This window comes from Mauremys mutica, chromosome 1 (genome assembly GCF_020497125.1).
Source record: "Mauremys mutica isolate MM-2020 ecotype Southern chromosome 1, ASM2049712v1, whole genome shotgun sequence".
NCBI lineage: Eukaryota > Metazoa > Chordata > Testudines > Geoemydidae > Mauremys > Mauremys mutica.
Genome location: NC_059072.1, coordinates 374,590,367 through 374,603,556, shown reverse-complemented (window position 1 = coordinate 374,603,556; position 13,190 = coordinate 374,590,367). Strand labels below are relative to the sequence as shown.

The 13,190-nt window shown below is 40.7% G+C and overlaps 1 protein-coding gene across 1 annotated transcript in view; it reads left to right on the top strand.

Moving 5' to 3' along the window:
- The window catches only part of LOC123375178 (metabotropic glutamate receptor 3-like), a 151,934-nt gene that overhangs the window by 106,255 nt on the left and 32,489 nt on the right, over positions 1–13,190 (top strand). Inside the window, exon 3 of the mRNA XM_045025906.1 lies at positions 861–1,716. Coding sequence (XP_044881841.1) covers positions 861–1,716 — 856 coding nt within the window. The remainder of the gene's footprint in view (positions 1–860; positions 1,717–13,190) is intronic.

Here is a 13,190-nt window from a genome sequence, read left to right as displayed (position 1 = left end):
TATTCAGTCACATGCCTAATTAGGCCCTTGAAAAACCGAATCACACTGTGCCGGGACAGGACACTCCAGTCCCACCAGTATAAATGCCAAGATTGGATATGCTCCAACCAAACAGTGGTCCTGGTGGCACTGGGTTGAATTCTCTGCTGGTGTATATGGGCACAGCTCTACTGAAGCCAGTGGAGCCAGCCCTTTCGCAGCAGCGAATACGGCCCATTATGCCTCCAGAAGGACTTGGGTTGAGTGAATGGGGCAGCATAAGAACATGAGAACGGCCGTACCGGGTCAGACCAAAGGTCCATCTAGTCCAGTATCCTGTTACCGACAGTGGCCAATGCCAGGTGCACCAGAGGGAGTGAACCTAACAGGTAATGATCAAGTGATCTCTCTCCTGCCATCCATCTCCACCCTCTGACAAACAGAGGCTAGGGACACCATTCCTTACCCATCCTGGCTAATAGCCATTTATGGACTTAACCACCATGAATTTATCAAGTTCTCTTTTAAACGCTGTTATAGTCCTAGCCTTCACAACCTCCTCAGGTAAGGAGCTCCACAAGTTGACTGTGCACTGCGTGAAGAAGAACTTCTTGTATTTGTTTTAAACCTACTGCCTATTAATTTCATTTGGTGACTCCTAGTTCTTGTATTACGGGAATAAGCAGGACTTCAGGCTCCCTCCAGAGCATTGATGCCATCAGAGATAGGGACAGGGTTGGACCTGTAGCCTCTGCTAGATACCCCATCTCCTCCAGGGCAACTCACACTAGAACAGCCATTGTTTGGCGCTTCATAGGTATGTTTGGTTCAAATTCGTAATTACCACCCATTAAAATGTGTCTTTTCCCTATTCCCTCCAGGTTGCAAATTTGCTGAGGCTATTCCAGATCCCCCAGATCAGCTACGCTTCCACCAGTGCCAAGCTGAGTGACAAGTCCCGCTATGATTATTTCGCAAGGACGGTCCCCCCCGACTTCTATCAAGCAAAAGCAATGGCTGAGATCTTACGGTTCTTCAACTGGACCTATGTGTCAACGGTTGCCTCAGAAGGAGACTATGGAGAGACAGGGATCGAAGCCTTTGAACAGGAGGCTCGCCTCCGGAACATCTGTATTGCCACCTCAGAGAAGGTTGGCAGGTCCAACATCAGGAAGTCCTATGACAGTGTGATCAGAGAGCTGCTTCAGAAACCCAACGCAAGAGTGGTTGTGCTCTTCATGCGAAGCGATGACTCTCGGGAGCTCATTGCTGCCGCTAATCGATTCAATGTTTCCTTTACGTGGGTCGCCAGTGACGGTTGGGGGGCCCAGGAAAGCGTTGTCAAGGGCAACGAGCATGTAGCTTATGGAGCAATAACCCTGGAACTTGCTTCCCACCCAGTTAAAGAGTTTGACAAGTACTTCCAAAGCCTCAATCCTTATAATAACCATCGCAATCCCTGGTTCAGGGACTTCTGGGAGCAAAAATTCCAGTGCAGTCTCCAGAACAGAATGCCGCACAGAAAAGCTTGCGACAAACACTTAAATATCAACAGTTCCAATTACGAGCAGGAATCCAAGATCATGTTTGTGGTGAATGCTGTGTACGCGATGGCCCACGCCTTGCACAAAATGCAACGGACACTGTGCCCCAACACCACCAAACTTTGTGATGCCATGAAACTTCTGGATGGCAAGAAGCTGTATAAAGATTATCTACTGAAAGTTAACTTCACAGGTAAAAGAAAGCTTTTGTTTGTGGCATGCAGTGCGTGATGTTTGCTAATGTGATTGGAAAAGTTAAATACCTTTATTATTCTTATATTATTTATCACTTATATGATAGGGATCAGGGCCCCTTTGTGGTAGGTGCTAGAGTAAGAGACACTTTTTACATTAGTCCCCACTGCAGTAAGATACTTACATACAGACATAACACTGAGCAACTGAGAAGTCCTATTGACTATGCACATTAAGGACTTCCCTGAAGCCGGTCTCTACAGATCATGCCATTTAAATTGCCTACAAAATGCAAAAAGCTGGTTGAAATTAACATATGGAGGTGGCAGAAGGTGGATAATGTGATAACGATACACGCATGTTTTCATGGGGACTAGCTGTGCTCACAATGTAGCTCACTACCTGCCTCAGCATTGTCACTGGCACTGTTTAGTCTTTTATTAATGTATCACCATAACAGGACAAAGTAGTTCCATAGGGCAAACAAATAGAAAATACAATGTTATAATTCCTTGGGTTTATATGTCTATCACCCTCCCTAGGCACATATATCACACTCACATTTGTGTGAATTGCATGTGTGATACAATACATGTGTGATACAATACACTTGGCCCCAGAAGTCAGGCAGCACTGGTGAGAGCTTCATAAAAATGGGCTTCACCTGCAAACTTGAGATCGGGATTTGAACCTCATCAAGGTTTGGGGCTTTTCTTGGGTTTTGGCTCAGGCCTCATGGGCCAGATTTTCAAAAGTGCTCAACATCCACAGCTGGAAGGAGTTTTTCAAAAGAGTTCGGCAGAAACCAGCATTTCTCATTGAAAATGAGAAGTGTTCTCAATGGGGGTAGCTGGGAGATGAGCACTTTCAAAAATCTGTTCCTAAAAGTGTTCATACAATCAGGGCTGTCTAGAGGGGGGGGGCAAGTGGGGCAATTTGCCCCAGGCCCCGGGCCCTGCAGGGGCCCCCATGAGAATACAGCATTCTATAGTATTGCAACTTTTTTTTATGGAAGGGGACCCCAAAATTGCTTTGCCCCAGGCCCCCTGAATCCTCTGGGTGGCCCTGCATACAATGGATTGAGCCATCCACTAGATAGTTGCACGTGTTATTTCATCCCCTCCTGAACACATCAGTACATACCATGCACACAAGCACATAGATAATATATGCACAGAATCCGGATGCATTGTGATTACATTTTATTTATTTATTATTTTATGTGTAGCGGGAAATAGCATGGTGGTTATATCTTTTTAGGTTTTAAATCTAATGGAAAGGGGAAAATACAAATCTTCCCCCTTTTAACATGAGCAGAATGTTTTCTATTTATTTTGTTAATTAAGCCAGATTTTGAAGCCCTTACTCCCAATAAAGTGCAGTTACTCATCTAACTAGTTCCACTATCCAGTCAGATGACTCAGATAAGTAACAGCTCACCAGTGAGAATGCAGAATTCATAATCTTTAGATTATTAGCAAGCATTTATGTTAAACTCTAGTTACTTTTATGAAATTAAATTCACATACTACTAATAGAGTCTAACATCACAGACTAATAAACTGCTACCCAATCAAATTCTAGATCACAAATTAAAGTGAGATGGGAAACAGTTTTCCCATCCTGCAAATATTTTCGAGTTTTTGAAAAATTTTCACATCCTGAATTGGGACAAAAAGTTGAAATCTTAGACATTTTTGCTAACTGAAAATAAAAAAAAAATTGGTTCAGGCTAATCAAAAAAATTTTGATTTTTTTATACTATAAATTAAATTTTTAAACAAAACATTTCATTTTGAAAATATAAAAACAGGATGTTTTGACAATGTTGCAACTCTTTTTTTCAAAAATTGCTCACAACAGGAAATTCATTGAAATCAAGCCTTTGCCATTCAGTTTCAGTGAACTGGCATTTTCAGATGAAAAAAAACATTTTGTCAAAAGATTTCCTACCAGCTCTATTGCAGAGATCTCTCACTGGTATTATCAAAAACAATGAGCTACACCAGCTGTATGATCTGATTAATTATTATTATTTTGGAGTCAGTTCTCAGTTATAAGCTGGGATGGGTGAACTGCTAGGCCATTGAAGTCAAGGGGAGTTTTGCTATTGATTTCAATGGGGTCAGGATTTCACCCATGATCTTTACTAGTTGCTGTTAGGCTCTGGGTGTGACATTAATACAATCTCTACCAGATACTAGAAATCTTTCAGAATACAATTACCTGGCATTTTTGACTACCCACTTGCAAATGTCACTAACACTGCTGCCCTTTAGATCTATCAGATGCTTGCTGCTTCATCTTGTCACAGGCTATGTAAATTCTACCTGCATCCATTCCATGTATAGACCACACGTATTCTGGGAATTTCAAGGGCAGATCAATTGCAGCAGCATTTGGGATTCCATTGTTTGCAACACAAAATGGTACCAAAGGACACATCCAAAAATGCATCCCAATGGGGATGGAGGATGGTGTGGAACTTACTTACACAGCACTTATACTAGTGCCAAGTCAGAGTCTGAATGCTGACATTTCCTTAGCCTTGTTAATAGTTCATTACTCTCCAAACAGGGGCGGCTCTAGGTATTTTGCCGCCCCAAGCACGGCAGGCAGGCTGCCCTCGGCGGCTTGCCAGCGGGAGGTCCCCGGTTCCGCGGATTCGGCAGCACGCCTGCGGGAGGTCCACCGAAGCCACGGGACCAGCGGACCCTCCACAGGCATGCCGCCGAAGGCAACCTGCCTGCCACCCTCGCGGCGACCGGCAGAGTGCCCCCCGTGGCTTGCCACCCCAAGCATGCGCTTGGCGTGCTGGTGCCTGGAGCCCCCCCCCCCGGCTCCAAAAAAATCAGGAAAGAAATGTAACAAGGACGAAAATCATATTCAGAAATACACACACAAATAGTTATTGAACACTTTAGCGTTGTTAGGGAGAACACTGCCTCACCATCTGTGCTGAAAGCCTGTGGTACAGATGGACAAGCCTTGCAGGCATAGAAGTAGGCAGCCGGTATTCATGTTTTGTCACCCTGTAAAGACCCAAATATTGATCCTTATTACACACTTCCAGTTTTTATAAATTTGTAAGTTGCATCTTCATATATGCCAGCTAACACCAGTTTGACTATATGTAACTTACATCACCAGTGTATGTAGATGCAATTCAAACCCTGTGACCATAGCATAACAATAAAGGCATAACAGGAATACGTAAGATAAAACAGAGCATGGGGGAATTAGTATATGGTATAATGGTTAGACCTACATTCTAGTCCTAGCTCTGTCACTGACTTGTATATCATTTCTGAGGTTCTGCTTATCCATCTGTAAAATTAAAATAACACATTTGCCTACCTCAGAGGGTCTTGTGTGACTTTAAGGCTGTTACTGAGTGACCAGAGAGGTTGAAGTGTTCTACTGTTTTTTGAATGTTATGATTCCATGTACATTGGTACATTGGCCAAACTGGACAGTCTCTACGCAAAAGAATAAATGGACACAAATCTGACATCAGGAATCATAACATTCAAAAACCAGTAGAACATTTCAACCTCTCTGGTCACTCAGTAACAGACTTAAAGGTGGCAATTTTACAACAGAAAAGCTTCAAAAACCGACTCCAACAAGAAACTGCTGAACTTGAATTAATATGCAAACTAGATACCATTAACTTAGGCTTGAATAGAGACTGGGAATGGCTGAGTCATTACAGAGTGAATCTATTTCCCCATATCCTCACACCTCTTGTCAGCTGTCTGAAATGGGCCATCTTGATTGTCACGACAAAAGTTTTTTTTTCTCCTGCTGATAATAGTTCATCTTAATTAATTAGCCTCTTAGAGTTGGTATGGCTACTTCAACCTTTTCATGTTCTGTATATATATATATATAGATATAGATATAGATATAGATAGATATATATAGATATCCTTACTATATGTTCCATTCTATGCATCTGATGAAGTGGTCTGTAGCCTGTGGAAGCTTATGCTCAAATAAATTTGTTAGTCTCTAAGGTGCCACAAGTACTCCTGTTCTTTTTGCAGATACAGACTAACACAGCTGTTACTCTGAAAGAAATCTTTCAGCAGACAAAGATATAAGACTATCCAATGGCTGGATGCTGAAGCTACTCAAATGCAGACTAGAAATAAAGAGCAAAGTTTTAACAGTGAGAGTAATTAAATACTGGACAGTTTAACAAGGGTTATGGTGGATTCTCCCTCACTAGCAATTTTTAAAACAAAATGGGCTGTTTTTCTGATCTGCTGTAGTTCAAGCGCAATTGTTGGACATGAAGCAGGAATTAATACAGGGAAGATGTATGGCCTGTGTTATGCAGAAGGTCAGACTAGATGATCCCTTTGGGCCTTAAATATCACTGCACATTAACCTTTTTCAGCAGCATGAGCAGAGGGAAGAGATAACTCAATCTCTCATGTCACAGGTCCATCAGTGTGAATGGAGGGAAGAGTAATTTATATCCAGATGCTCACCGCAAGTAGTTGGATCAGAGAACTCAAAGCCCAGTTCATATAAATAGATTCACACACCCTTACCCGCTCCTTAGTTGTTGGCTGGGGTCCCATAAAGGCAAAGACTGACTCCACTTCTGATCTTTAAAATCCCCATAATCCCCCCCGAAAACAGAAGTATAATACTTGGTGTTCAGTATTGCCCATTGGCTGCCAACAGAGAGCTCACTCAGTTACTTCCCTTCTCTCATACTCTTCAGCCCACAGGATTTATGCTCATTTCTGAGAACAACGTTTTACAACCCCCACTCTGTAATTTATTCAGAATCCTGTGGTCCAAGACATAGTTCCTTAGCCTCAAGAGTTCAAGAGCTGGTATTTAAGGTGCCTTTTGACTGTCTTGTGTTGTTGTCTTTCGGGGGGAGTGAAAAGAACATAAGCATTATATTGAGCTGAAGGTAGAGCTTGCAAGAGCAGCTGGAATGCAAGCTGAGGACTTGCTGATCAAAAAAGTGTTAAAGGTGACTATCAATGATCAGTAAAACCAAAGCAAATATGGAGTAAATTCTCTTCAACAAGCACTAAAATTATATTGTAACAAGCTGTATAAGAACATAAGAATGGCCATACTGGGTCAGATCAAAGGTCCATCTAGCCCAGTAGTCTATCTTCTGACAGTGGCCAATGCCAGGTGCCCCAGAGGGAATGAACAGAACAGGTAATCATCAAGTGATCCATCCCCTGTCGCCCATTCCCAGCTTCTGACAAACAGAGGCTAGGGACACCATTTCTGCCCATCCTGGCTAATAGCCATTGATGGACCTATCCTCTGTGAACTTATCTAGTTCTTTTTTTGAACCCTGTTATAGTCTTGGTCTTCACAACATCCTCTGGCAAAGAGTTCCACAGGTTGACTGTGCGTTGTTTGGGGTTTATGTGCACCATTGCCCTCTACTAAGAGCTGAGTGAAATTTTGTTCAAATGCAGATTCGGTGACATCAAATTCTTTCACAATCATGTGCCTATTTCACCAATTATTTGTTTCTTTAAAAAAAAATTCCAAAATAATCAAACTGTTTAGTTTTAAAACTTTCAAAATGAAACATTTTGACTTTTTGTTTAAAAATTTCCTTCCATTTTATTTTCAAATATTTTAAAACGTTTTAAAATTCTCCAAATCAAAATGAAATGTTTTTATTTTGTTGAAACAAAACATATTTGACCTGAAACGATTTTTTTCAACATTTTGATTAATCAAAAAATTCTAAAAAAATCATTTTCAGTCTAACTAGAAAAGATTTTTGTAATGTTTTGAAATGTCCAATTAACTAAAAAATCCATTCTTCACATGGCTCTACTTCTACTATATGTAATCCCAGCTGTAGCTCATAGGTTAAACTGTTAAAAGCTAAAATTACCCAATTCTAAAGGCCATGGGCAACTCAAGCATTCTCCTCTAGGCCTAAGCAGGCCCTGCTCTCTCTTGACAGATTAGCAAATAGGCACACTCCAACCCCCAATGTCTGAATGTCTCCCTGGAATTTCCAGCCCCTGGTCCACTGGACACGCTCAGAATCCACAAATTTGCTGCTTCCAAAGAAACAGTCCACCCCAGCTTACCAGTTTCACCACAGTTCACAACTCCACTTGACACACAGCACTTAGATCTGTTTATAGTGAAATCAAGTAAAAGTTTATATAACAAAGTACAGAGATTTAAGTAATAGCAAGTAGAAGTATGGGAAACAAATGGTTACATATAAAATAAAACCATAACATGCATTCTAGAACCTAGACTTACTTAACTGGATACTTTCATGTCTTATAAAGCAATTCTCACCCAAATTCTTTTCAGTGTTTTACTGCCAGGCTTGGCTGTGATCTTCCATTCATTAGACAAGGCACTCTGTCAGCTTGCCTCCTCGGTGAAAGATCCAGGGTGTCTGCACTGCCAGATATATCAGAACAATCTGTTTTCCTCATTCATAAACTCCCTGCTGTTTTTTCCCGCCCTGTATACTCCTTTCTTATAGATTTTGCAATCTTCTAATCAGCATCTGGCTCAGTATGCAAATAGGCCTCCATTGTGAGGCACCCAGTACACAATGACCAAACAGGGAGATAGGTGTCTATTATCCCTTGTGTGAAAAGAACCTGTCTGAGACATGTCTCCTGCTGGTTAAATGCCTTAAGAACATAATTTTCAGTATAGAACCATAATTCCTTAAATATTATCTGTACCTACGTTTTGCCGGGATTATGCTGATCAGTGGGCTATTTGTTAGAGACCTCAGATGCCACCTTTAGTGAATTATTTTGCATCAATCTGACCTAAGGGATCATTGTAAAATCCAGTGTGTCCCCTCTGCCAAGATGTCCCTGCGTCACAGTCCCCTGTAGCACAGTCATGGGATGTTGGTGTTGGAGGATCTGGCTACAGTGCTTGCTGTTGTCTAAAGCTCTGAATAGCCATGGTGTACAACCAAGTGACAGCCACAGAATCCTACATGCCATTTGTATTATGCACTGTAGCACTGAGACTGGATGATTTAGTGGATTGCACATGCCATGGAGACCCTTTTATCTCTAGGTCCCATCAAATGTAGGTTAGTGGGGTAACCAAAAATTCGTATGATGGGATAGCAGTTCAGTGGTGTATATACATTGAATTGGTGGTGTCTGTCCACTAGTCTAGTCGCATCATAAAACAATTGCCATTACAGTTGGCACTAATGGGTAGCTTCCTTGACAATCTGAGCAAAAGGCACAAGGATTGAATGGAACTGGAGAGTGAACTACCCTCTTACCCTTTCAGGTAGTCTTTGCTAGTCAAGGTTGAGGCACAGTGGGTCAGGCAATATTCATTGCCACAGCATATGCCCTATCTGCTTTATGAACAAACACTCAGATTTCAGTGGGAGTTAGGCGCCTCAATACTTTTGAGATTCTGGGCCAAAGTACGGGCCAAAGATGCCACCAATCAGCTGCCTGACATGAACACTAAACTCCCCTATTCAACAAAGGAGGAAAAATGCAGCATTACACAGCCACTGAGCAGCAAAGATACTTCTTCCCAGTGCTTCACAATTCTCAAAGGACTCTGGGAAGTATGTTACAGCTGGACAGCACCAGGCATGCCTACATTCCTAAAAAGTCTGCAGAAACCAAAACACAGCAACAGAGCCAAAATGGTAATGGCCACATAGTTAGATGACTGAACTTTGATGTCTCTGATACAGCAAACAGCTCTTGATCTCAGTTTCCTTCACTTGAATATTTATATTTCCCACAACTTGTTTCAGCTGAGCTGATCAAATATACATACCGAATATAAATATAAATATTCTCTGCCTGGTTCGTGACTTCTCGTCAGTTCCCTTGGCCATATTGATAAAATAACCTTTCGATGTTATAAACTCTGGGGCATACTCTGCCCTTTCAGGAGTGTAACTGAGGGCAGAATTTGACACTCTGTTTATTGAGCATTGCACATATGTCTGAAAAACTGAACAATGTTCTCAGCTTTCAGATCACATATCTGAGAGGCAGAAGGCTCAGTAACCTAATTTCTCTAAATCACAGGCTTGCTATGTTTTGCCTACTGCATGTTTTATAATTATTATTATTATTTCATCTTTTGTTTCACTGGCAAATATCATCCTGAATTCTAAATGTCAAAAGACTCCACAAAAGAAGAGATTCGAACTAGCAACTACACTCATCGGGCACTTTTCATCTTCAAATCACTAAATTCACTTCTGCAACTTCATTGGCTTCCAGAGCAAGAGGCGAGATAAGCATTTCAATGGGATTATATTATTTGTTATCTCTGTGGCACCATCCATGTGCACAACATTCACACATAGATGAAAAGGGAGTAGGTATGAGTCCACACAAAGTAACACCACTGAGCTTAAATGGAATAAACGCAGTGTGTGAGACGAGTCAGACTCTGTGTCCTACTCCATAGAGTTTACAGTCTAATTTGGGAGCACGAACCCAGTAAAAAGGGCCAGATGCTGCCACACTTGCTCAGTACTTCATTCTACACATAGTCGCAGTGAAGCCAATGGGGGTCTGTGTATAGTAAGGCACTATTTCATAGGAGTTAGAGTGGCAGAATCTGGCCTCCAACTAACAAGACAGTGATGGATATGATTAAATAAGGATGATTCATAGATTCCAAGACTAGAAGGGACCATTGTGATCATGTAGGCTGACCTCAAGTATTACACAGGCCCTAGAACTTCCCCAAAATAATTCCTAGAGCAGATCTTTAGGGAAAAAACCCACCCAATCTTGATTTAAAAATGGTCTGTGCTGGACAATCCACCATGACCCTTGGTAAATTGTTCCAACAGCTAATGAGAGGAATGATATCAGCATACACAGGGAATGGGAAGAGTACACCTCTTATGGAGGGCAGTTATTCCATGAGAGCCTGATGCAAATCCAAAAGACTCCTGTTGACTTTGGATCAGGTCCACAGAAAATGAGTTGTTTGAGTTGACGATGATTTATTTGTATTCTGTTAGTGCTCATATACAGCTAGTACGCCATCCCCGCACACAGAGCCAGGCCACTCATTTGGAAGAACATTGGTCATTCACAAATTTAATGTCTCCTCACTTTTATAGGTGGGTATTATTTACATCAGAAATGCAGCATCATGAACCTGAGATTATGGAAAGGGACCTTTACACCTAACAGATAACACCAGCAGCATTTTAAGTTTCCTGCCTGAATCATTTTTTATGTCCCTTATTTTGGGTCTGCATCTCACATTGCATTCCGCATGTGAGCCTTGGCAGGTTGAAAGGTAGTCTTGCATATATTTTTTTGCATGTTTTTGTTGGATATTTAGATTTTTAAATATATAATTTTCTTACTTTATAAAATAGTTTAATATTTATATTCATTATTTTAACGTCTTCACTTCTGATCTCAAAAGTATTGGTGTAAATCAGGAATAACCCTACTGACATTTGTTATTTGTAAATTTTCAGAACATTTTATTTGAGTCTATTTCAGACTATCTGTTGTTCCTTTCAGCTATGGCTTTAGTTATTATTTATTCCTTATTCCTAGTGTGTGATTGGTCAGTGAAGTCACATGACATTGTTTCTGTTCCCTGGCTGGAAAGCGGGAACTTTAAAAAATAGGAGATGGGAAATCAAGGCAATTCTGAGGTGGCCATGCGAGCACTTCCAACACAGATCTTAGCACAGCTACACATTTGTGCAAATATTCACAAGATTTTCATTTTTCTGCAAATATTCTTATGAATAAAAAAGTCACTTGTATGGAAGATTGATGAGAATGAACAAAAAGGTTTGGGAGTCCTATTATAATAAATTCACCCTTATTATTCATGTGAATGTTTATGAATGCTTCCATTGAACTATTCACTCAAGCTAGCCTGGAAATGGTTTTTCCATCCTACTAATATTTTCAAGAGTTCACATTTTTTTCCTAAATTAGGATAAAATCTCAAACTCTCACTAGTGTTTTTAAACCCAGAAATGAAAAATGTTTTCATTTGAGGTCAACTGAGACCTTTTAAAGTTTCAAAACAGTTCATTTCACTTCCAGTATTTTGCTTACATTTCATTTAAAATTTCTAAACAAAACGTTGTTTCAAACAAGAAAGCCAGAATTTTTTGTTCCAAAAATGTCAAAACAAAACATTTTAATAATTTTAAAACCTTTTTTCTCAACATTGTTTCAAGTCAAGAACCTGACCCTGATTTGTAAAGTTTTAGTTTCAACAAATCAGCATTTTTTAAAATTAAAAACACATTAAAAAATGCATTTAAAAATTCTCGATCATCTGTAGTATACACTCAGAACCAGCCAATAGACAACCTGTATCTATTGAAAGCAAATTCAATAAGCAACAAGCTCTATACAGTGGCTAGGCAGGAATATTTTATGTGGGATCATTGTTCTGAAATTGACCTCCCACACAATTCCCATTATAGTCAGTAGTAATTGGATCTGGACAATGTGTCTTTCCTTTTCTGTTTGTTTGATACACATTTTAAACATGTCTAAAGCATTTCAAACAGAGTCTAGTTAAGCATCAGTGCATTTTTATTAGCAGAAATTGGTAATAATGGAATATAATATTTCATAGCTTTTATCCTGAGAATCATTTCCTTGTTTTCCCTTCTTCCTGCCATGAAATCATATTTTGTACAAGGACTTAACTAGCTAACATACTATACTTCTCCAAGGAAAGGCTGCGCTCAGGGATCAGAAGCAGAGAGCTTGCAAAAGAAACATCTACAGGCTGGTTCCTTCAGTTGCAATTTCTCACTTTATGATGGAGACATGGGAATGTTTCTTTGACCTGACCTCTCCCACCCTTTCCACTAACAACGGAACAGTGGTCAGGAACATGCTGAGCCCTGAAAGGGATGGAGTGTCCTAGGTCAAGTCAATAGCAAACCATCTGGTCAATTGAGATGCAGCATTGATGGGCCACAAAGAGAAACGTGTCCATTGCTAACTAGCCAGAAAAATGGTGTCTGCAATATTGGGCCTTCAAGGGTGAGGGGCATAAAGCAGAGGAAACTTGTAGGCTCATTAGCATGCCATCTAAGGCCTAAACAACCAATTCCTCAATGCACAGGAATAATGGCACAGGGCCTAATGCAGACGTGATACAAAAGATGGAGGAAGTTACACATTGACTAGTGGGTGTAAATTGATGTAAATCACATACTGAGGGCTGTACCCCACTTTGTCTTGCACCTCCTTATCCCTGCCTGAGGGTGTTTTTTCTGGCTTCAAGCCCATTCTTCCACTTGCCAACATGTAATCTAACCCACCATTTATGTCACCTCTAAATTTAGCCCAGTGGCTATATTTATATAGTGCCTTTTATCCAGAAAGATCCCACTTTAGAATCGTCGTTCTCAGATGCATGTGCACCACTCTCTGTTAGGTCAATGGGAGTTTCATACTCCATTGGCCCACACGGATGTTGGTC